Source organism: Scyliorhinus torazame, chromosome 8 (assembly GCF_047496885.1).
Source record: "Scyliorhinus torazame isolate Kashiwa2021f chromosome 8, sScyTor2.1, whole genome shotgun sequence".
Classification (NCBI taxonomy): domain Eukaryota; kingdom Metazoa; phylum Chordata; class Chondrichthyes; order Carcharhiniformes; family Scyliorhinidae; genus Scyliorhinus; species Scyliorhinus torazame.
This window is the reverse complement of record NC_092714.1, coordinates 63,752,786-63,778,574: the sequence shown is the minus strand read 5'-3', so window position 1 is coordinate 63,778,574 and position 25,789 is coordinate 63,752,786. Positions and strand designations below refer to the sequence as shown.

The window sequence follows — 25,789 nt, the reverse complement described above, 5'->3', positions numbered from 1 at the left end:
TGCGTATATTACAGGCCTCAACCCAGTCATGAACTTGACCGAGCACACCCCCACCCAACTTTTGTTAGACGGCAGACTAAAAGATGGTTCAGTTATCCAGATCAGAGCAGCTCGCTGGACACTCTTACTACAAGGCAGGGATATTTCTGTGCAACGCACCAAGACCCACACATTTTTGGCAGACAATTTGCAATACGCAGGGACCCCACCTGAATGCCAGATAATTGCAGCCAACCCCCACACAGGACCCTTTGTTCCCAAGTCACTGCAACCAGGTGTAAGCTGTGAGACACAAAGTTCCCAAAACACAGGGGACACAGTAAAAATCTATGTAGATGGCTCCTCCACTGTTGAGGATGGTATAAGGATCATTGGATGTGTAATTTACATGGAGGATGCAAAGGGACGCCCACTGGAAGAGGTATCTTTAAAATTACCCGGCCACTTAGGTTCGCAAGCAGCTGAACTCGCAGCCATAGCTTATGTAGTTCATCACCCAGACACCTTCCCAACGCCTGCGGACATACACTCAGACAGCTTGTATGTCTGCAACAGTTTAACCAAATTCCTCCTCCTATGGGAATCTCGAGGTTTTGTATCAGCCGACGGAAAATCCCTACCCTCTGCCCCTTTACTCAAACACATTCTTAAAAAAGCCACCGGCCGCACATACGGCATCATTAAAGTAGAGAGCCATCACCATACCTCCCCACCCGGTAATCGCAAGGCAGACGCTTTAGCTAAAGCTGGATCACGTAGTGGTCACTTTTGGGACCACCTGAAGGTGAGCAGATGCATTCAATCCAGGTTTCCCAAACCAATATTGAAGATTTATCCCAAGCCCAGAAAGCAGATGACTCCCTCAAACAGGTACTGAACGGCACCTACCCAACCCCCTATGACAAATGGAAGGACACACTCACAATACAAGACTGGATAGTTTTAAAATACAGAATTTATGTGGTCCCCACCCAAGACAGAAACCAGTTAATCTATCTATTCCATGACAGACACAGACATCAGGGAATAGACACCATCATTGCCCATTTAAGATCTTTGTGTTGGTGGCCAGAATTGAAAAGTGATGTCACACATTATGTTGAGAATTGCCTCATTTGCGCTCAGAACAATCAGAACATTATGCAAAGAAGGGACAATTGAGACACACCCGACCTGTAGAAGGCCCCTGGACAAACTTGCAAATCGATTACATTGGTCCCCTCCCCCTGCAGAAACGGTTTCAAGTACATTCTGGTTGTTTGGGGCTGTTTAGCACAGGGCTAAATCGCTGGCTTTGAAAGCAGACCAAGGCAGGCCAGCAGCACGGTTCGATTCCCGTAACAGCCTCCCCAAACAGGCGCTGGAATGTGGCGACTAGGGGCTTTTCACAGTAACTTCATTTGAAGCCTACTTGTGACAATAAGCGATTTTCATTTCATTTCATTTTCATTTCATTATAGATACATTTACAAAATGGGTTGAAGCATTCCCCACACGTTCAAACACAGTAAAATTTTGACCCAACGGATTTTTACATGCTGGGGTCTTCCACGCAGCATTGAGTCAGACCAAGGTTCCCACTTCACCGGCAGAGTAATGCAAAACGTTATGACTATTCTCGACATCAAACAGAAATTCCACATAGCATTACACTCCCAATCCAGCGGCATAGTAGAGCGCATGAATCGCACTTTAAAAACTACCATTAGGAAAACGGTGCAGCAGAACAATACCATGTGGGACACAGTACTACCCTTCACTCTCATGTTTATCAGGAACACTGTTTCCAGTTCCACAGGTTTCACCCCCCACACCCTTATGAAATGAAATGAAAGTCGCTTATTGACAGAGAGACCCATAAAAGGCATTGATTATTTATTAAGACTCGATTTAGCAAATCCCACAGTAACCGCTCTCACCCACGAAAAAGCAGTTCAACAGGTCACAGAGAACATTAAAGCGGCACAGCTAGCTGCTGCTGTCCGACTAGGCGCTAGAAAGAAGCAGAGTAAAGCCAGCTTCGACAAAAAGGTTCACCCCATAGAATACACAGTCGGCCAGCAAGTTATAATCTCGCTGTACAACCCCAGTTCTTTCCTATCCCCTAAATTCGCAGACCCTTACTCCATTGCAGACAAAGTAAGCCCCGCCGGGTACACATCAACCAACTCAAACTCGACGGATCACAACGTAGCCACGCCCACCACTTAACCTCAGCAATGGGAGAGGATGACGCTCTGCCCACTGACGATTCAGCCCAACGCCAACTCCAACCCTCCCCTCCCCCCCTCTCCTGGCGCCAACTCCGCCCACACTCGCAGGTTTCAACCTCGCACTTGACTCTGATGAGAGCCCCCAGGATTTGACTGATATCCCTGACAACTGGCGTAATCTCTGTGATCTCTCTGCCATCAGCTACCTTAGCCCCCGGAACGACACTCTGAATTTCTTCGACCCCTTCAATGACAATCCCCACCCATCAACTGATCCTCTGCCCACCCCCAGTTCACCACTCCCCAACTACCCTCCATCACGCCAATACCCCGAAACTCCTCTTTGGCACCATGACAATTCCTGCAGGCAGGTAAGACATGACTAATCGGACCATCAGCACGCCTACGTGACTAACGCCCAAAATCTGCAGACACGAGTCTGGCAACCTGGAGAAGAAAGCACTGAGCCCCTCTTGAGTAATGATTTAACACAGTTGCTGCACACAAATATCTGAGGTGCCCAGACAATGAGAAACCGACACTAGCTGATAATTAAGGTGTCCTAATTTCTGATGGAGCCTGCCAGTCTTCTTCTTTCCTACCTTATCTTCCTTCTCAACACATGGTTTTAATTGATGTCGGCCTGACACCAGAATTGTTACAGTCATAATTACTCTTCGCACAGAAACACAGGCGCGAGCTACGCAGTTAAATGCACACTTGTTGGATCTCATATGACTACAAATTCTTTCCGCTCATTTCGGTCACCGAGGTAGGGAGTAATGGCACTAATCCCGCCCTACCTGAGGGCCCCAGAATTATCCGGTTAAGTCGAGCTCGGGTAGTGGCAAAATGGCATTTCCCCCGCCCTACCCTGGGATCCCACCCATTCTTACCCCGCAGTGGCCCACTTGCACCTCATGTTCCCTTCATGCTCCCTAGAATGGTTTACTGCACACTACAATGACCTGGGCAGGTCTTGAATCTTCCTTTTGCTCCACTCTCTAAAACCTTACTTCTTTCACCTTTCTTTAGACCCCTTTGGGTTGCTTCCACATGCTATTTACACTTAAAAGCACAATGGTTGGTGATCACTGCTGCTGCCTCTGAGCCCCTGGGACGAAACGTTTGAAACTGGCCGCCCTAAAATTCGGCTGGTTAATCAAAGCCTCAACCTCCCATGGTTGTTAGTAAAGACTGGTCGAAGAAAGCATCCGCCCACTCCTAGCATCGACCACACAAGCTGTGAGACACTTGAACGATTGCATTGCAGCACTTCAATTAATACCTCACCAAAAAGTTTTTTTTAAATAAAATGAGGGAGTCACACATGGTGACAATCTTAAAGGACAATTGGAACTAAGAGAGAAAGACTAATACATACAGATATTAACCAACAATAATAACATGATGCTATGCTTGATTCCGTAGGATTACACGGTGAACAGAAACACCGCAAGTTGAATCCAAAAGACACGTTCCTCATATGGATAATCGCTGGACTCACCGGACTCCGAGCGCAAAACATCAAACACTCTCCACAGCCCGGCAGCTTATGGTACAGACCCCCAGATGCAGGGGAATGCGAAGACGGCATGTTATGGGTTAAGCCCAACAGAAGCATCCTATTTGGGTGCAATAACCAAAGGACCATGTACCGGAAATTCAATGGGACCACATCCGAATGTTACATTAGCACAACTGGGAAAGGAGATTGGTGAAAACTTACAAATGAAGGGTGCCCCGAAATTAGATGTTTAAAGAAAAGCACAGGAAACACGTTCGGAATCAGAGTAGGACACAAGCCAATCCCAAACGCCACTACACAACATAAGAACATAAGAACTAGGAGTAGGCCATCTGGCCCCTCGAGCCTGCTCCACCATTCAATGAGATCATGGCTGATCTTTTGTGGACTCAGCTCCACTTTCCAGCCCGAACACCATAACCCTTAATCCCTTTATTCTTCAAAAAACTATCGATCTTTATCTTAAAAACATTTAATGAAGGAGCCTCTACTGCTTCACTGGGCAAGGAATTCCATAGATTCACAACCCTTTGGGTGAAGAAGTTCCTCCTAAACTCAGTCCTAAATCTACTTCCCCTTATTTTGAGGCTATGCCCCCTAGTTCTGCTTTCACCCGCCAGTGGAAACAACCTGCCCGCATCTATCCTATCTATTCCCTTCATAATCTTATATGTTTCTATAAGATCCCCCCTCATCCTTCTAAATTCCAACGAGTACAGTCCCAGTCTACTCAACCTCTCCTCGTAATCCAACCCCTTCAGCTCTGGGATTAACCTAGTGAATCTCCTCTGCACACCCTCCAGTGCCAGTACGTCCTTTCTCAAGTAAGGAGACCAAAACTGAACACAATACTCCAGGTGTGGCCTCACTAACACCTTATACAATTGCAGCAGAACCTCCCTAGTCTTAAACTCCATCCCTCTAGCAATGAAGGACAAAATTCCATTTGCCTTCTTAATCACCTGTTGCACCTGTAAACCAACTTTTTGTGACTCATGCACTAGCACACCCAGGTCTCTCTGCACAGCAGCATGTTTTAATATTTTATCATTTAAATAATAATCCCTTTTGCTGCTATTCCTACCAAAATGGATAACCTCACATTTGTCAACATTGTATTCCATCTGCCAGACCCTAGCCCATTCACTTAGCCTATCCAAATCCCTCTGCAGACATCCAGTATCCTCTGCACTTGTTGCTTTACCACTTATCTTAGTGTCGTCTGCAAACTTGGACACATTGCCCTTGGTCCCCAACTCCAAATCATCTATGTAAATTGTGAACAGTTGTGGGCCCAACACTGATCCCTGAGGGACACCACTAGCTACTGATTGCCAACCAGGGAAACACCCATTAATCCCCACTCTTTGCTTTCTATTAATTAACCAATCCTCTATCCATGCTACTACTTTCCCCTTAATGCCATGCATCTTTATCTTATGCAACAACCTTTTGTGTGGCACCTTGTCAAAGGCTTTCTGGAAATCCAGATATACCACATCCATTGGCTCCCCATTATCTACCGCACTGTTAATGTCCTCAAAAAATTCCACTAAATTAGTTAGGCACGACCTGCCCTTTATGAACCCATGCTGCGTCTGCCCAATGGGACAATTTCCATCCAGATGCCTCGCTATTTCTTCCTTGATGATAGATTCCAGCATCTTCCCTACTACCGAAGTTAAGCTCACTGGCCTATAATTACCCGCTTTCTGCCTACCTCCTTTTTTAAACAGTGGTGTCTCGTTTGCTAATTTCCAATCCGCCGGGACCACCCCAGAGTCTAGTGAATTTTGGTAAATTATCACTAGTGCATTTGCAATTTCCCTAGTCATCCCTTTTAGCACTCTGGGATGCATTCCATCAGGTCCAGGAGACTTGTCTACCTTTAGCCCCATTAGCTTGCCCATCACTACCTCCTTGGTGATAACAATCCTCTCAAAGTCCTCACCTGTCATAGCCTCATTTCCATCAGTCACTGGCATGTTATTTGTGTCTTCCACTGTGAAGACCGACCCAAAAAACCTGTTCAGTTCCTCAGCCATTTCCTCATCTCCCATTATTAAATCTCCCTTCTCATCCTCTAAAGGACCAATATTTACCTTAGCCACTCTTTTTTGTTTTATGTATTTGTAGAAACTTTTACTATCTGTTTTTATATTCTGAGCAAGTTTACTCTCATAATCTATCTTACTCTTCTTTATAGCTTTTTTAGTAGCTTTCTGTTGCTCCCTAAAGATTTCCCAGTCCTCTAGTCTCCCACTGATCTTTGCTACTTTGTATGTTTAGACCATCTCTAGACAGGATACCACCCAACAACTGTTAAAGATCGAGACTGAAACCCCCGCCTGTTGGGAACACGTCGCAAAATGGAACCCACTCTCATACATAGTAGAGGCCCTCCTCCTAATTGCGATAATACACATAGTCGTCCTCACACTCTGACTCCGTAAATGGAAGGCGAAAGCCCCCCCCCCCCCCCCCCCCCCCCCCCGAGACACAGTTTGAGCCCCCTTCTTTGGGTCTTTAATAAAGCTGTCATAAGAATGTATTGCTTACAATCGGTTGTAACAACTGTTGCTAAGATGTGCCATTTGGGCCTCTGCACTAATGAAATAGGATAAGAAGAAATGTGGTGCTGCTGTTTTAAAGTTTTATGTTGTAAATAAGTTTGTTATGTAGAAGCAGCAGCATGAGTGTAGTTTAGAGAGTTTAGTTAGAAACCAACTCTTTGATGTTTAAAATGTTTTACATGAATCCAATTTTAAAATGAAAGAGACATTCGTAGGGAATTGATTTAATGAATGTTTGTAATAATGAATTAGGTAAGATTGTGCAATAACTTTAGGACAGAGCAGAGAAGGACCTTTACTGACCTTAAGGGTGACCAAACCAACAAGCCAGATATGGGATCAATACTGTGATCCACCACGCATCGTGTTCAGGATCAAGAGGATGGGATGTAGCCATCTAAAATGGCCACCTGCAAAGAACCATGGGAAGTGTGGTCAGCTTGGACACAGACAGGTACACACCCTCTGTGTATTGTTCAAAGAAGCCAGACTTGACTGAAGCTTGTATCCATTAGTAGTCAATCATCATTTCCCCAGGACAATAGAGTTTGAATCAAGGAGTTACAACAGTAGCAGACTAACCGGCACCACTTCCCCTTATTTGGAAAGGCCTAAGTGCATATGACAATGGTAGCTAGGACCCGCCCAGCCACCGAGGCAGCCGCCCACTAATTGGCCAGGATCAATGAGGGTGATCAAAACCCTATCGATCTATTGGATCTGGAGTTAGGATCGCCCCAAATGGCGCGAAAGCCCAGGGGGATAAGAAGAACTGCAAACCGACAGGACAGCCTCTTCTGGACCAGCCTGTGTGTGACCAACTGTAGCATATCAACTAGTCAAGTTCAAGGACCCGCGATCGCTACCTGAAGGACGAGCCCAGCCGAGACGAACCTGAAGACTTCCAACCGACCCACATGGACACAGATAAAGTAATAATCGTGCACAGAGCCGATCACCCCGAAGTTAAGTAAAGGCCATCTTAGTTATTAGGTCTAGTTTAGTGCATAGTCGCGTGTGTTAATGCATATAGTAATAAGTCTTGTGTTATTAATAAACTGTCTTTGAACTAATACACTAGTTGTGTGGTCATTCAGTCAATATAAGAAACAGCTTGTGGTTCACATCAAAATATAGAAGGCAGCATCAGTTCTTCACCCAAAATTGTTCCCACTATTATGCTGGAGGCTAAGGTGTGTAAGGACCCTTCTTTAGTCCCCTTTCTTTATTTTTGCTGTTATCATTTTAATCCATGGGTGCTTAATGGACAAATTTAAGTCGAGCAGGGGTAGGAAGGAACACTGTGCTAACTTTTGAACAGCGGAACTCAGACTTTTCGGAACCCGAGAGATCAGTCGGACCTGGTTCAATTGATTGGTTGGTGATCAATGAAGTGGCCAAAAGGCCTTATTCTGCCCGATAACAGGCAGTGATTGGTTTATGCCGAGTGGGATGATTTTTCAGAGGACCAAGGAAGGACAGTTGAGTCCTGGATCCTCAGAGGAAAGGACCTGCTCTCTATTCTCTCTCTCTTTCTCCAGGAAAGCTGCAAGCTGTACCGAGACCTGAATGAATCCACAGTGAAAATCATTACAGACTGAAAGTAGAAATCTTGAGCTGACAGCAAACTTTGAAGGAAGGTGTGCCAGAAGGCCACCATCTGAATCAAAGATTCTTTTACTTTGAACATTATTTTGCACCCCTCTTTTCTCCTCTGTTTGTTTGTCGTGTGTGTGTGTAGAGGGTGAGGCAAGTTTAAGTAGGGGGGTTATGAATTAGATGATAGTTAACCTGTTGTATTTGCTATGTATTTAATTCCAGTTATTGTTGTTAAGAAAATGAATTGTGTTTAAATTTACAAACCTGGTGACTGTAATTGTTGGGCAGCCAAGGCCCAAAAACTTCGGATGTTTTTCTGAGAAATATTTATTAATTTCAATTCTGTTGCAACTCCAGGTCAAGTTGGGCTGGAATTGACCGCACACTAGCCAGGGGGATCAAAACAGGTGCTTCAGGTTCCAAGTAAATCTTTTAAAGATCCTACTGTAATTAATGGTGCCCTGAGGTAGAAATAACGTGAAAATTAATCATCCTGATAGATGGATAATATTTTCCCCCTTTAAAACTTTTGTACAGGAATTAATTGAGGAGTTTGGCGAGTTCCCAGAAAAGCCAATGAATAATTTGTTCACACGAGAATCAATGCAGGGCATGAAAGACCGGGCAAGTCACATTTGATTCTTTCATCATTTGAACATTAATATTTGTTCCTTGCCTTACCTATTCCTTGTGTTTATCTTTTCTTTTTTTATTATGTTTTGTATGGAACAAAACCCAACAGCTGAGATCATCTTCCCAGTCAAATCTACTGAGCAGCAGTAATTACAAAATGAAAATGGCTTATTGTCACAAGTAGGCTTCTATGAAGTTAAACCCCTAGTCGCCACATTCCGGCACCTGTTTGGGGAGGCTGTTACAGGAATTGAACCGTGGTGCTGGCTTGGCTTGGTCTGCTTTCAAAGCCAGTGATTTAGCCCTGTGCTAACTAAACAGCCCCTGTTAGACTTCAAAAGTAATAAGTGTGAATGGTGCATATATCCTCTTCTGCACAAGTTTCTGCTCGCCTATCATCTCTGTCTGTTTCATACCGCCTTCTCTTTTTGAACTCCTTTAGGAGATGCTTTATATTAAAGCTGCAATATCAATGTTAGTTGCTTAATGAAGAGCTTTTAGGAATTCTTAAGAAAAGTGAAAGGTGCTAAATAAGGGTATCTTCATGACCTGTTTGAGGAGGCCGGTATGGGAATTGAACCCGCGCTGCTGGTCTTGTTCTGCATTACAAGCCAGCTGTTTAGCCCACTGTGCTAAACTGGCCCCTTAAAGATAGATAATAAAAAATTAATTTTATGTTAATGCTTTTCAGTTCCCGACTACTTTGACTCCCATTCAACAATTAATGGATTCCAAATGCCAGAATTTGCACATAAAAGTGACACCTGTAGACGTTCAATAAAATTTATAAAAATGACAGACAAGAAAAGACACAGCTGTTCCTTCAGGCTTGTTCTGCTGAAGCATCGTGACCTCTCAATCTTGTCACCACCACTCTCGTTGCCCCTGCCCCAGGGTTTTCTGCTGTGTACAGTGTATTCTGGTGAAGAGTTTTACCAGTTCTTTAGTTATTTATCCACCTATCTGTACATTGCTTATATTTTCTATTCCGATTTCTATTATATAGTCTTTTCTTTCATATTCAAAAATGCATATGTACCTTGAAACAGTAAAAATATGACTGGGAGACGTATTTTTGTTTCCTAGTACATCCCATTTTACTCAACAGTACATGGAATTAGATCTTAAACAATTACTCCTGATATGAGCATAATATTTTTTCCGATTGATACTATTATACAGATAATGATTGAAGAATTCAAAAAATATGAACAGAATAAACCACGTGAAGAGCCTAAGCAGCCCCTGCTTCTTAATCTCCATGATATCTTGACATGGCGGACACATCATCTGAAGGTACCCACACATGCACGCACATCAAAGATATGTGTTTCCTTCTTAGGAAATGCATATGAATGGTTGTTCTTCACGCTTCAGCCTTGATGGTTATCAGCAAGTTGTCAAGTCTGTCGCAGTTGAATGTTAGAATTTGAAATATTTTACAGAAGCGAAAGCTAATAAAATCCAACCTGCATAGGTATCCTGGGCAGGATTCTTGGCCCCGCTACGCCACGTTTCCGCCCCGACTGGCCGGTGGGATTCTCCGTTACGCCGGCTGGTTAATGGGGTTTCCCATTGTGGGGCAGCCCCATGCCGTCGGGAAACCCCTGGGCGCTGGAATAACGGAGAACCACGCCGGCGGAGAATCCCGGCCCCTATTTTGAAATAGTTGTTTGTTTGGGGGACATTGCAAAGTATCAACACATATTTTAATTTGGGGCAGAATTTTATGCGCACCATTCAGGAGGCTGTCCCTCCCATTACAGAGGGGGTGGTGGTGGCATAGCGGTATTGTTGCTGGACTAGTAATCCAGAGACCCAGGATAATGATCTGGGGATCTGGGTTTGAATCCCACCATGGCAAGTGATGGAATTTAAACTCAATAGAATATCTGGAATTAAAAGTCTAATGATGACCATGGAACCACTGTTGATTGTTGTAAAAACCCATCTGGTTCACTGATATCCTTTTGGGAAGGAAATCTGCCATGCTTATCTGGTCTGGCCTACATGTGACTCCAGATCGACAGCAATGTGGTTGACTCTTGAATGCCCTCTGAAATGGCCTAGCAAGCCACTCAGTTGTATTCAACCACTACAGAAACACAGATAAGGAATAAAACAGGACAGACCACCCGATATTGAACCAGGCACTGGAAATGACAATGGATTGGATTGGATTGGATTTGGATTTGTTTATTGTCCCGTGTACCGAGGTACAGTGAAAAGTATTTTTCTGCGTGAAGCTCACCGATCATTTAGTACATGAAAAGAAAAGCAACACAAGGTACACAACATAAACACATAGACACAGGCATCGGGTGAAGCACACGAGTGTAGTATTAATCAGGTCAGTCCATAAGAGGATCATTTAGGAGTCTGGTGACAGTGGGGAAGAAGCTGTTTTTGAGTCTGTTCGTGCGTGTTCTCAGACTTCTGTATCTCCTGCCCGATGGAAGAAATTGGAAGAGTGAGTAAGCCAGGGGGGAGGAGTCTTTGATTATGCTGCCCGCTTTCCCCAGGCAGCGGGAGGTGTAGAAAGAGTCAATGGATGGGAGGCAGGTTTGTGTGATGGACTGGGCTGTGTTCACAACTCTCCGAAGTTTCTTGCAGTTTTGGGCCAAGCAATTGCCATACCAGGCTGTGATGCAGCCTGATAGGATGCTTTCTATGGTGCATCTGTAAAAGTTAATAAGAGTCCTGCCTAATTTCCTTAGTTTCCTGAGGAAGAATTGGTGCTGTTGTGCTTTCTTGATCGTAGCGTTCACGTGTGTGGACCAAGACAGATTTTTGGTGATGGAATTTGAAGCTGTCAACCATCTCCACCTTGGTCCGGTTGTTGCAGACAGGGGTGTGTACAATACTTCGCTTCCTGAAGTCAATGACCAGCTCTTTAGTTTTGCTGGCATTGAGGGAGAGATTGTTGTCTTTACCCCGCTCCACTAAGTTCTCTATCTCCCTCCTGTATTCTGACTCGGCGTTGTTCGAGATCCAACCCACTACGGTCATGTTGTCAGCAAACTTGTAGACGGAGTTGGAGCCACATTTTGCCACGCAGCCGTCTGTATATAGGGAGCATACTGGGAGCTAACCCGGTATTAAGGACTATCGTGGAGGAGGTGTTGTTGTTTATACTTACTGATTATGGTCAGTGTGTCAGAAAGTCGAGGATCCAGTTGCAGAGTGAGGAGCCAAGTCTTGGGCTTTGGAGCTTTGTTATGAGCTTGGTGGGATTATGGTGTTGAAGATAGAACTGTAGTCAATAAATAGGAGTCTGATGTAGGAGTCCCTGGTGTCGAGATACTCCAGGGATGAGTGTAGGGCCAGGGAGATAGCGTCTGCTGTGGCTCGGTTTCGGCGGTATGCAGATTGCAGTGGATCAAGGCATTCTGGGAGTATGGAGTTGATGTTCCTCATGACCAACCTCTCGGAGCACTTCAATACGATCGATGTCAGGGCCACCGAATGATAGCCATTGAAGCACGTTGCCCTGGTTCTTCTTTGGCATGATGGTGGTCTTCTTGAAGCAGGTGGGGACCTCGGAACGGAGTAGGGAGAGGTTGAAGATGTCGGCGAACACATCTGCCAGCTGGTCCATGCAGGATCAGCGTGCACGACCAGGGACCCCGTCCGGACCCGTCACCTTCCAAGGGTTCACTTTCAGGAAGGCCGATCTGACTTCGGAAGCTGTGACGGTGGATATGGCTGTGATGGTGGGTTTGGCTGTGTCCGGGGCTGCTGGGGCAGTCGACAGCAGTTTTATGGTTTCCTGCTCGAAGCAAGCATAGAATGCATTGAGTTCATCTGGGAGGGGTGCGCTGCTGCCGGAGATTCGACTCGGCTTCAATTTGTAGCCCGTTATATTGTTTAGGCCTTGCCACAACCGACGAGAGTCTGTAACCCTAGTCTGTGACTCTAGCTTGGTCTGATATTGTTTCTTGGATCCCGGGTGACTTTGCGGAGGTCGTACCTGGGTTTCTTATCTTGGTCAGGGTCACCTGACTTGGAAGGCCTCAGACCTGGCCTTCAGTAGGGAGTCAATCTCCCGATTAAGCCATAGTTTCCGGTTGGGGAACGTATGTACTACTTTCGTTGGCACGCAGTCGTCCACACATTTGCTGATAAAGTCTGTGGTGGATGTGACATGCTGGTTTAAGTTGGTCGCTTAGTTCTTAACTATGAACCAGTCCACAGACTCCAAGCAGTCACGTAGGAGCTCTTGTTTCCTCGGACCAGCACTGCACAACCTTCTTAACCGGATTCTCCTACTTGAGTTTCTGTTTGTATGCTGGGAGAAGGAGCATCGACTTATGATCTGATTTTCCAAAGTGCAGTCGGGGGATGGAACGGTAGGAGCCCTATATTTTTATGTAGCAGAGGTCGAGAGTGTTATCGCCCCTAGTGGGACAGGAGATATGTTGGTGGAATTTTGGCAGTACACTCTTGAGATTGGCCTTGTTGAAGTTCATGGCCATGATGAACAAGGCCTCTGGGGGTTCTGTTTCATTACTGACGTTTATAACTGTATACAATTCATCCTGCGCCGCCTTCATTTCTGCCTGGGATGTCGGCCGCTATGAAAATGGCTGAAGTGAACTCACATGGAAGGTAGTACGGGCGGTACTTCACGGTCAGGTATTCCAGGTCTAGGAGCAGTAGGTCGCCAGTGTCGCCACATCTGAGCACCAAGAGGAGTTGTTGAGGAGGCAAACCCCTCCACACTTTGCTTTACCTGATCACACGGTGCGATCCGTCTGGTGAATTGAGAAGCCTTCAGGTTGTACGGCACAGTCCGGTGAGGCAGGGGTGAACCATGTCTCTGTGAAACAGAGCACACAGCAGTCTCTTGCTTCCCTCTGAGAGGTAAGTCTAGCGTTAAGTTCGTCCAGCTTGTTTTCGATCGCTTGGATGTTTGCCAGGAGTATGCCGGGGAGAGGAGTGTTGAAACCGCGTTGCTTTAGTCTCACCTGCAGACGCAGCATTTCCCTCGCTTCCTCAGTCAGCGCTGCATCTGAATGGACCTGGGATCTGATGAGAGAAATCTGGCCTTGTGGAAGGTAGGTGGTTGCGTTTGGCGGGGGCAGGGGCGCTGGTTTTGTTCACGGGGTCGCATCTGTCAGGGCCCCGGGCGCTGGATGCGGTTTTGGGGCTGCCGGGAAGGGGAGGCATGTTTGCGATCCGGTCGAGGCCGGCATTCTACAAATACAGGAATACCTTGCGCCGCTTTCGGGTCCTCGCGCGGTGTCTCCGCCATTTCAGAGCACTTGGGTCGCAGGAGCTTCCTGAGTCAGGTTGGGCTGGGTCCTGTGTTCAGCTCCATCCTTGGTGGTCTGGTCAGGCGCTCCTCGAGAGGGGTCTTGGAATAGGCCTGGTCGGGCCTCCATATGGATTCTGCCTTCCATCCTTCAGTAAGTCGGTGTTATACCGTCAATTCACTGTGAGACGATGAGAACGAGTGAACATTAGGCTTTATTATCCATGAACTCGCCTGCCAGTGTCGGCTGTACAAATGTGTGCTACCTACAGGTGACTGGTCTATATATTGTCCCGGTGAGGGCAGAGTCAGAGGCAGAGCCCACCGGGGTTCCAGTACAGTACCTGGAAGTAGACAGTATCATCATTTCCAGGTCAAAGGTCACAGCACTATACAGACAGTTCATGCTTAGGTGAATACATTCACCACATTCACCCCCTGTTAAAAAAATCAAGTCCAGCGGGGGTGACGTGGGGTCATTAAATATTCAGTCTGTCTGGAGGCTGGATCGTTCTTTTAGACCTCCTCAGCTCTGGCGGTGCGGCGGGCACAGTTGTTACAGGTGGTGACTCCGGGGGCGATGTGTCTGGAGCTTGAGCTTCAGTCCGGCGTGTCGGAGACGGTTGACAGGTGGGGGTAGGCAGGGGGGTGGTGCGTTACAGGAGTGCCGGCGCGGGACAATACAGGAGATCCAGGGGGGCGTAAGGGGCACAGGGGGTGGCGTAGGCAGCGGGGAGGGGGGGCGCGTTGGCAGGGGAGCCAGCTGGCGCCAGGTCTCGTAGGGAGACCGTATCTTGCCGTCCGTCCTGGTGCACGATGTAGGCGTACTGGGGGTTGGCATGCAGCAGCTAGACCCTCTCGACCAGGGGGTCGGTCTAATGGCTCCTCGTATGCCTTCGGAGAAGGACGGGTCCCAGAGTTGTCAGCCAGTATGGAAGCGAGACCCCAGAGATAGACTTCCTGGGGAAGACAAACAAACGGTCGTGACGGGTCTCATTCGTGGCTGTGCAGAGGAGCGACCTAGTGGAGTGGAGGGCGCGGGGAAGACCTCATGCCAGCGGGGGAGTCGGGAGACTTCTAGACCGGAGGGCCAGAAGGACGGCCTTCCATACCGTTGCGTTCTCCCTCTCCACCTGCCCGTTTCCCAGCGGGTTATAACTCGTAGTCCTGCTCGAGGCGATGCCTTTACTGAGCAGGTACTGACACAGCTCATCGCTCATGAACGATGTGCCCCGGTCGCTGTGGACGTATGCAGGGAAACCGAACAGTGTGAAGATGCTGTGCAGTGCCTTTATCACAGTGGCCGAGGTCATGTCGGGGCAGGGGACAGCGAAGCGGTAGCGGGAATACTCATCGACGATGGTTGGAAAGTGTAAATTACGGTTGGTGGCGGGGAGGGGCCCTTTGAAGTCAATACTTAGGCGCTCAAAGGGCCAGGAGGTCTTTTCCAGGTGGGCCTTGTCTGGCTGGTAGAACTGCGGTTTGCACTCCGCGCAGACCTGGCTGTCCCTGATCATGGCCTTGACCTCAGTGGAGAAGGGCAGATTGCGGGCCTTAATGAAGTGGGTAAGCCGGGTGACCCCCGGGTGACAGAGGTCATCGTGGATAGCCCAAAGTCGATCATCTTGTGTGCTGGCGCATGTGCCGCGGGACAGGGCATCTGGGGGCACATTGAGCTTCCCAGGACGATACTTGATATCATAATTGTAGGTGGAGAGTTCGACCCTCCATCTCAAGATTTTGTCATTTTTAATTTTGCCCCGTTGTGCGTTGTCAAACATAAAGGCGACCAACCGCTGGTCGGTGACGAGGGTGAACCTCCTACCGGCTAGGTAGTGCCTCCAGTGGCGCACAGCTTCCACTATGGCTTGTGCTCCCTTCTTGACCGAGGTGTGTCGGATTTCTGAAGCGTGGAGGGTCCTAGGGAAGAATGCTACTGGCCTGCCCGCCTTGTTGAGTGTAGCGGCCAGTGCGATGTCTGATGCATCGCTCTCTACCTGAAAGGGGACGGACACGTCCACCGAGTGCATTGCGGCCTTGGTGATGTCGGCCTTGATGAGGCTGAAGGCCGAGCGGGCCTCAGCCGTCAGGGGAAATGTGGTGGTTTGAATCGGTGGGCGGGCTTTGTCCACAAAGTTGGGGACCCACTGAGCATAGTAAGAGAATAGCCCCAGGCATCGTTTGAGGGCCTTGATACTGTGGGGAGGGGGAAGTTCCGTGAGGGGGCACATGTGGTCGGGGTCGGGCCCTAGGATTCCGTTCTCCACGACGTAGCCGAGGGTGGCCAGTTGGGTAGTGCGGAAAACGCACTTCTCTTTGTTATATGTGAGGTTGAGGGATTGGGCAGCCTGGAGGAACCTCTGAAGGTTGGCGTCATGGTCCTGCTGATCATGGCCGCAGATGGTAACATTGTCCAAGTACGGGTATGTAGCCCGCAAACTGTACTGGTCCACCATTCGGTCCATCGTTCTCTGAAAAACCGAGACCCCATTAGTGGTGCCGATGCGGACCCTGAGGAAGTGGAAGAGTCGGCCGGCTGCTTCAAAAGCAGTATAGTGGTGCTCTTCCGGGCGGATCGGGAGCTGGTGGTAGGCCGTCTTCAGATCGACCGTTGAGAACACACGGTACGCGATCTGGTTGACCATGTCTGCTATGCGGGGGAGGGGGTACGCATCCAGTTGCATGAACCGGTTAATTGTCTGGCTGTAGTCCACAACCATCCGATTCTTTTCCCCGGTCCGGACGACCACCACTTGCGCTCTCCAGGGGCTGTTGCTGGCCTCGATGATCCCTTCACTCAACAGTTGCTGGACCTCCGACTTGATGAAAGTCATGTCTTGGGAACTGTACCGCCTGCTCCAGGTGGCGATGGGCTTACAGTCAGGAGTGAGGTTCGCAAAGAACGAAGGGGGGAGTGAGGTTCGCAAAGAACGAAGGGGGGGGAGACCTTGAGGGTCGCGAGGCTTCATACCGTGAGGGGAGGGGCAAGGGTCCGCCGAACTGTCGGGTCAGGCTTCGGTGACTGCATTGGAAGTCTAATCCGAGCAGTAGGGGGGCGCAGAGGTGAGGGAGGACCTGCAGCTTAAAACGAGTGTACTCGGCGCCCTGCATGCGAGATTAGCGATACAGTACCCCCGGATATGAACCGAGTGGGATCCGGAGGCAAGGGAGATTGTTTGGTATGCGGGTTAGATGTGAAGGGAGCCAGCGCCTTACCATGTCAGGATGAACGAAGCTCTCCGTGCTCCCGGAGTCGAAAAGACAGGGGGTCTTGTGCCCGTTGACCCGGACGAACATCATTGAGTGCTTTGGCTGCGACTGGTCGAGGGTGACTGCGCCAAGCTGCGGGTAGCCTGCGTGGTCGGTGGTATCGGGGTCACAAAATGGCGGCCCCCATGAGTCGCACGTTTCGGGCTGGGTCGAAGATGGCGACCAAGATGGCTGCCCCCATCGGTCGCACGTGTCGGTCGGTGCCGGAGCCGATGGCCAAGTTGGCGGCCCCCACGAGTCACACGTGTCCGACGGTGTTGGAGCCGGCGGCCAAGATGGCAGCCCCCACGAGTCGCACGAGGCTGATGATGCATCTGAAGGGGGCGTTCCGGGCAGGCACGCAGCCACATTGCGGGGTCTGCAGGCCTGTGAGTCCATGGGACGGGCCTCATGAGTTTTCGATTTCAGGGCTTTAGGTCGGCCCAGACAGACTCTGGCGAAGTGTCCCTTTTTGCCACAGTCGCTGCATGTCGCTGTGCGGGCTGGGCAATGCTGCCGGGGATGTTGACCCTGGCCGCAGAAGTAGTACTGCGGTTCCCCGGGCTAGACTGGCAGCCGCGCGGCACAGGCCTGTGACATAGTCGGGTCCGACGGGGGCCGCAACGATGGTGTCCACGAGGGGAACGCACTGAGGTTCTGGTAGGCCACCTCTACTGAGGTGCCTAGTTTTACCGTGTCCCACAGGTCAAAGGTCCCGTTTTCCAGCAGGCGCTGCCTTATGTAGTTCGATCGGACCTCAGCCACGTAGGTATCCCGGATCTGTAGGTTCATGTGTTCCTCCACCATTACATCCCGATAGCTGCAGTTCCTTGCGAGTAGGGTCAGGTTTTCCAGGTACTCATCCAGAGACTCCCCAGCACGTTGACGGCGAGTAGTCAGAAGGTGTCGGGCGAACACCTCGTTTACGGGCTTCACGAAATGCGCCTTGAGGGTTGCGACCGCCGCCTCGTACGTGGCAGCTTTCTCAATCATCACGGAGATTCGATGGCTCACCCGAGCATAGAGGAGTTGCAGCTTGAGGGTTTCAGTGGAAGGCGTTATGGAAGAGTCGTGGTAGGCCTCGAAGCAGCGAAGCCAATGTTTGAAGATCTCCTCGGCCTCTATCGCTCGCGCGTCGAGTTCGAGCTTATCTGGCTTTAGAGCGGCTCCATGGTGCTGTCGATGGATAATAAATTGTTATACCGTCAATTCACTGTGAGACCGTGAGAACGAGTGAACATTAGGCTTTATTATCCATGAACTCGCCTGCCAGTGTCGGCTGTACAAATGAGTGCCACCCACAGGTGGCCGGATTATATATTGCCCCGGGTGAGGGCGGAGCGCACCGGGGTTCCAGTACAGTACCTGGATGTAGACAGTATCATCATTTCCAGGTCATAGGTCACAGCACTATACAGACAGTTCATGCTTAGGTGAATACATTCACCACAGTCGGGTTGCTGGGCGGGCCTCTCCGGGATGGGTCTCGTGGTCGGGGGCTGGGTCGGGTGCTCCGGAGGCTGGATCAGGCGATCCGGGGGCTGGTGTCGGTTCCTACACCGGGTTAGCTGCTCCAAGACCCGGGTCGGGTCGAAATCGAGGTCAGGATCGCACTTCCGGTTTGGGCCTCTTCAACTTCCAAGTCGGGTCGTTCGAGGAGTTCTGCTGGATCGGGTCGAGTCGGGTCATCAGATGAGCTTGGTACAGTTCAAAGTGGCGCATAGCGCTCACATGATGTGGGCTTGGATGAGTGGGTTCTTTTCAGAGGTAGAGGGTAAGTATGAGAGGGGGGTGGCAAATCATGTCCACTTGCTTTGATCATGTCTGTGATTGTTGGGGTTCTGGGCCCTGATATTTGAAGCATTCTCAAAAATTGTGGGGGTGAAGATGTCGCCGGGCACTCTGGTGCCGATTTTTGGGTGTTGGAGCCGCTGAAGCGGTTGGAGGGGAAGGCGGTTGATGTGTGGCCTTCGCCAATGATTGCCGAGTGGTGAATTCTACTGGAGTGGAGGTCGGTGGAGCCACTGAGGGTGTCGGTGTGGCTGGGGGATGTAGCAGAATTCCTTAAGTTGGAAAAAGTTAAGTTTGCCCTTGGGGGCTTTGGGGTCGGTGCTGGGGCTGTTTCTGGGCGGGATGGAAGTTGTTCTTGTCCCTGTTTGAGGACATGTTTGTTGTCAGTGGTGGGGGGTGGTGTTAAGGGGTGAAAAAGAGAAAAATGTCAAATTGGAGTGATCGTGTTATATTTTTCAACAATTATGCATTCGTGTTTATGTATGCTCTGCAAATATTTTTTTAAAATAAATTGATATTGATCCACGCACCATAACTTTTTTCTAAACCCTGATCTGTGCTCTAATACTTTCTTTTAAACCCTATCTATGCTCTAAGCAGAATCTGTATCTCATATTTTCAAAAGAAACAAAATTAATGAGTTCTGATTCCTTTGTCCTTTTCTCCAGTCCCATTTCTTGGGTATTAAACAGTTCTAATAAAAATTGAATTATCTGATTTTTGTTCTCCTATCTTAGATACTACAAGGCTTTGACCCTGCCAAAATCGAACAGCAAATGATGAAAAAGTTGCCATTAGAGAAGTTTCTTAATTTTACTCCTCCTTTACCTGAGGCTGATGCGAAACGTTTGGCCAGTATCCATGAGCTTATGTACCATTGCACCAATGGTAAGACATTGCAGTCCAGCTCTCTCATTACGATATTATTCTCGGGTACTTACTGTATCTTACATTTTATTTAGAATATACACGTGTGCAGCATCACACCTTGAAATCACACTGCAGGATTCTAGAACTATGAATGTTTAATCTGAAATCCTCTTCTGCTAATTTAGAGAAAACATTCCGCCTCCAAAGTGGGTTACAGCTCCAATAAAATAATAGAGAAGACTTTCATATATACATATTCTGCTCTCATTCTCAAAATTCCAAAAGCTTAATTTGAGACCCTGTTCTCAAAAACTGATTCACGTCTTTCCTGCCCGAGATTACATATGAAACAAATTCGCTGTGAAGATAGTTATCTGTAGGTTAAATATGTAGGCACCAAATAAAATATATTGCCCAAAATTGGTTGGGATTGTGATGAAGACTGTGGCACTGTTCAAGTGTTTACCTCTATGGGTCTGTCATTGACCTGCCTTCTCCACCCATCACGTGCATGTAGTGGAATGTTCAATGCTTGTGATGCTGCTGGATATACCTCACATCCACTGCAGTTATCAGTGCTTCCTGAGCTGTGGTGTGGAAAGTGGCAATAGGACTGAGAACATAGTATTAAGAGCCCTAAGTTCTCCCAATAGAGGGAAAATGTTTTATAGCCATCTCCTCTCCCTTCATTAAATCCCAAATGTAGACCTGCTTGAATGCCTTGGTCTCAACTGCAGATTTGATGGAAGATTTCATTCTGATCTTTCAGGTGCTTCGGTCTGTTCTGGCATGGCAGAAGTAAGTGCCAGGCTGCCCAAAGCCCAAAGAATGGTTTGGCAATTTGTATATTATAAGAAGATTTTCTGAAGTCTATCTGTCTCCAATTCAGTTAAATTAGTCACACTCCCACAAGCTTGTTTCACAGTGTATGACAATGTGATGGTGATTGCAAGAAAAAAGAAATGTTAAGTATCTGGGGCTGGATTCTCCACACCCTCACACCGAAATTGTGGCCGGCACGGGGACCAAGAATCCATGTTCCCGCAAGAAATCGGGATCAGCGCCGGTTCACCGATTCTGCAGGCCCCAAAAAGTGGCGTAGTCGGAGAAAATGCTGCGTCACCTGGGGCCATTGCCAGAGGCCCACTCAGCCATTCTCCGCCCTCGACCGGTCGAAGTCCTGACGGCGTAGAACTAATGTGCTCCAGCCGGTCGGGATACTCGTGTGGCGGCTGTGGACTCAGTCTGCGGCTATCTTGGTCGGGGACAGGCAGATCGGAGGCCAGGGGGGGCCTTATAGGCGGCCGGGGAATGTTCATGCGGGGGTTGAGGGTCGGGCACGCGGCCAATCGGGGGTCTCTTTTGTGGGTCTAGCGACCGGGAAGTGCGGGGGCCCGTATCTGCAGCAAAAGCTGCGAGATCTACTCCGGGTCCCTGCTAGCCCACTGCAGGGCTGGGAATTTGTGTCCCTTCGATCCAGGAATTTCAGGCGTAAAACTCTATCGTTTTGTCGCCGGTGTGGGGACATTGTCCCAATAATGGAGAATCCAGCGCCTGATTTTCCTGACTTTTCTTTGAGTTCCCTTGCTGCTAATTCTTGTCTGAGGTATCAGTTTACTTGTGATCTCTCTGTTAATAGTAGGAATCCCACCGGAAACCTCCTTTCATATCACCTGAACCCCAAGCAGGAAAATAGAAAAGGGTTGGGCAGGCAACGGAAGGAGGGTAGAAATCTACCCTTCTGGAACCACCCAATCCTGCCTTGAGGAGAATTCTTCCAGTTTTGCCACTAAAGTATTTACAATTTTTACTATAATTTTGTATAGCTGCTCAATCTACAAATTGATCCCCAAAACGGATTAGAATAGCAGACTTTGCCAAGACAGGTTAACTTATTAGGTACCTTTTTACATTAAGTCCCATCACTGGATGATTCCTCCCCATATAAGTATAATTAATAGCAAAACTATTCTTAGTTATTGAAGTTCAGCTGATATTCTGGAATTCCACTCACCCAAAATCTTGATTGGGAATTTACTCCAAGCTGTTTCCATAACTTGACAGAATTATGGTGAAAATCAGGTTTATGTGAACAAATAAGAGGCACGATTCCTCGACCTTGTTACGCTCTCACTCAAGTGAAACGAGACCAGCGAATAGCGGGAGAGGCCGAAAACGAGAACCGTGCATAACGTTGCGATGCGACCAGCCCGCTCCTGTAAGTGAATTCGGGATCTCAACATATGGTAGCGAGAAATCAATTACCACTTAAGCCTTATTTCCATACAATTACCGAGAACCACCTCTTATCTAACGGCCTCCCATCGTCCAGCGGCCTCCCCAGCAAGTGGTCACGTTGGCGCCGCTTAGTACTCCTTTTGAAAAACTTGAAACTGGCAGAAGGGCTTCTGTGGGGAGCTGAGGACGTGAGTAGCATCTTTGCGTACAGGCAAAGAGCCCGGGGACACTGGGCGTGCCATCTTAGTACTCGGCGGAGGGTGGGTGACCCTCGGCTGGGGGTGGGCTGCCATGGAGGGTGGGGGGGGGGGGGGGGGCAACCATGCGCAGCAACACCATGTCAACCCCTACGTCATGTGTACTTATTCCGGGGGCAACTCCTGTCCCTGCTCGTCCGCACCACTGACCACCCATAACCCCCACAGACTGCGAGGCCTCTGGCCCTGCAGTTGAAGGCCATTGTTCATAGGGAATTGCCAATCGTGGTTAAATGAGCACTTCACACAACCCAAGTGGATTCCTTTGGGTGGTCGGGTCATGTAGCATGTGCAGCTCATTGCCCAGCATCCCAATCACAAGTGAAACGTGGGGGGCGGCATTGGTGTCCACTCACTCGTGCTGCCCGGTGTAGGTCATTGACCTTTCATTGAACTTTTCCTGCACTGAAGGCCAGTCCTCCTGGTCACACGCCCAGTGTTCGCAGCCGCTGCCACCTTGTCCCAGGCAGCACTGGCTGCCCTATTGTTGTCCCTCCTGGAATCTCGGTTGAACAGGACATCCCTCCTGGCCTCCACAACGCCTAGCAGCCTCCCAAGGTCTGTGTCCATAAATGTTGGGGCAGATCTCCTGGCGCCATTGGTCCGAGCTGGCTGGGGTTGGCTGAGCAAGTGCTGCTTAAGTGCTGCTCAACCTTCTTAGAAAGCGGGGGCTGGCAAGCGTGTTGTCGGCCAATCAGATGACAAACCTTCATTTGCGGCGAAAATCTCGCGGGATCCTGTTAAGTGGACCAATTAATGTTGAATAGCGCTGCCGGATTCATTGGGCTGAGCGCCGGGAAGCTCGTGGCAGTTCCCGCTCGCTACAGCACTTCGAAATCTTTCCAGCGAATCATGCCCAAGGTTTCCGCTGCACTTCTGACAGTTATAGCCTAATGCATCCTGATAGAGATTTTCTTCTTCTCTGGACATTATAAACTTGTGAGCTCCTTTTGGAAAATTCTCTCATTTGTCCATTTGCCAATTTGACTCATCTGTCTCATTTTCTGCTTCCATTTGCTGCATTGAACTTTGGGAAAGTTTTAAAAATATATATATGTGAAGGTATATTCAGTTTAGGTGTTTAGCTCAGTTGGTGGCATTCTTACCTTTGGGTTAGACGTTCTGCATTCTCTGTGTCAACTTGCCTGACAATTTTATGAATGACGAGAGAATTGTGAACAGCGTGCACATGTTTTCCCAGTAGTGCTTCTAAAACTAATTTCACAAAGTTCTGCCAGCGAAGCTGCTACTTCATCCCTGTACCGATCGCGGGAAACATTGTCAAAGGTGCTGTTCTTGAAATGAAGCAGAGGTCCTGTACACCTGTATTTAGAGTTCAGGTGGACATCAATGATGTAATGTCATTGTTCAAGTACTAGGAAGTTCCTATGATAGATAAGCGTGCATTTCTCCCCCATCAAAATATATATTTATTTAAATCATGTTAATTTATCTTATTACTGGCTATGATACATTGGTATCCTAGAATGACAATGGTGTTTGCATATGTAACAATAGCCATAATGCTTTAAAAAGTAATTCATTGCATGAATCACTGAAACATTTCATGTGATACTCTTGCAATATTGGTCCCTAATTTTTGAGAATATTTGAGGACATTCATGATGTTAAGTCAAAGTAATCATATTTTTGTAGCTGAGATAATTATTCCAGTTTTTTTTTCTATGTGGATGATCTAATTGACTGGTTGCAATATATATTATTTCACTTAGAAAATGTGACAAATTCTGAGGTGGAGAGAGCCTTCAAGCTGTTTGTGTTTGAGAGTATGAAGTTCACCAAAGTAAAAGAGAGTGGAGAATTAGAAGAGAAGACTGACATGTTGGGTGAAATACTTGAGTCGGGGTACATACCATGGGATGACCCCGGCAAGTTTGCAAAAGAGATGAAACGGATTCATAGTGCCAAGAAGACACATAAAAAAAGCAATGGTGTTTGTGCAGGTAATACACTGAATGGCTTTAAAGTCAATTAAATGAATCTGTATTTTTCAGACTTTCTGACGACTGTAGTTGAATGTTTTATTTTGAATGAGCCTTATATCATTTCAATGATTATGCAATGAGATTTACAATTCTGGTAGTACATATGTGATTATGACGGTCAACTCATGTCTTAAATCCGTTAGTTAAATAAGCAAATATAAGAAAGAATTCATAAGATTTTGATTTCATGCTGTTTGTTTTTAAAATTTGAAAGTAATTACTTTTTTCTTTCAATATATTGGACAGATGGGTCCTAACTGGGATTCTTAGTTTATTAAGTGAATCACCAAGTCATGAGGTTTGACTGATAATGAAACTGGACAATCACAATTAGCAGTTGACTGTTGATTAAACAAATGACCATTTGTTGGTTTCAAAACTTTAAAAAAGAAAAAAATAGGTCTCAAAGAGTTTCCTCTCGTTTTAAAGCCTTTGGTATTGAATTTGCAAAGAAAGATATTCTTTGCAAGAGAAGACCAGGGTAAGTAGCTGTAAGTGCTGCTCCTGTCACAGAACCTTGCCTGCCCAGGGTTCAGATTGGAAAATGATGAGAGAACATCCCACAATATTCCCAGACTGAAAATCCTAATGCGCACTGCATGATTTCACCATACTCGCCTTTGGCAGGCAGGGCCAAGAGTGTGTACTCCATAAATTAGCCCAAAAGCTGCGGTAATATTTACAGACATGAAAACATCCCTAATTTATCCTCTCACCACCCACCTGGAAACAGAGGTGTTTTGATTTTGATTTCTCCTTTTATAAACAGTGGCGTATTTCCCGACCCCTCAGTCTTGGTTCTATTAATAACCCCACAACAGACTCAAGTTGTGGTGAACTCAGAGGTTAGTTTATTCACAAGCATTCGAAACGCAAGAAGGGTTGTCACTACGTGCCCCCCCCCCCCGTGATTTCATACAATAAATAAGGAATAGAGAAAGCAAGATTTACAGAGTAAAGATGACAGAATAAAGAATTATTGTTTCACGCAGGTCCAAAGTCCAGAATTAAGGTCCAAATGGTGTATTCCTTCATAGAGGTTGACAGTTGAAAACTGATGCTGAATACATCACTTTTCTAGTAGTGATAACTTCCATGAGATAGGCATGTAGATATCAATTAGTCTTGTAGGCGATGGGTATACAAGTTCAGAAATTCTAGTAGAAACAGTATGGTTGGCATTCAAACCTGAACAGAGTCATTTTTCTTTGTTACTGCTTGTTAGATGGAAGGTTGCAGACTCATTTGCAGTACTGCAAGACAGTATAACTGGTTCTTCCAGCTAAGTGATCATGTCACATGACTCCCATCTTTCCAACTTGGCTTTGATCTTTGCCTGGGTTCCTGAGATTGCTAATGTTCCAACCTGTGGTAGTCACCACTAACTGTATATTAGATGTAGTAACTGTATATTAGATGTTGTACGGTAACGCTCCTCTAGAGGTACGGGGGTAAATCCCTGCCTGCTGGCTCCGCCCAGTAGGCGGTGTATAAATGTGTGTGCACACCGGAGCTGCTCCCATTCTGGTAGCAGCTGCAGGAGGCCACACATCTCTGCTTAATAAAGCCTCGATTATT

General features: G+C 47.6%; 1 protein-coding gene across 1 annotated transcript in view; it reads left to right on the top strand.

Moving 5' to 3' along the window:
- The window catches only part of spag17 (sperm associated antigen 17), a 382,475-nt gene that overhangs the window by 85,723 nt on the left and 270,963 nt on the right, over positions 1 to 25,789 (top strand). Inside the window, exons 13-16 of the mRNA XM_072513741.1 lie at positions 8,451 to 8,537; positions 9,729 to 9,842; positions 19,578 to 19,728; positions 23,939 to 24,169. Coding sequence (XP_072369842.1) covers positions 8,451 to 8,537; positions 9,729 to 9,842; positions 19,578 to 19,728; positions 23,939 to 24,169 — 583 coding nt within the window. The remainder of the gene's footprint in view (positions 1 to 8,450; positions 8,538 to 9,728; positions 9,843 to 19,577; positions 19,729 to 23,938; positions 24,170 to 25,789) is intronic.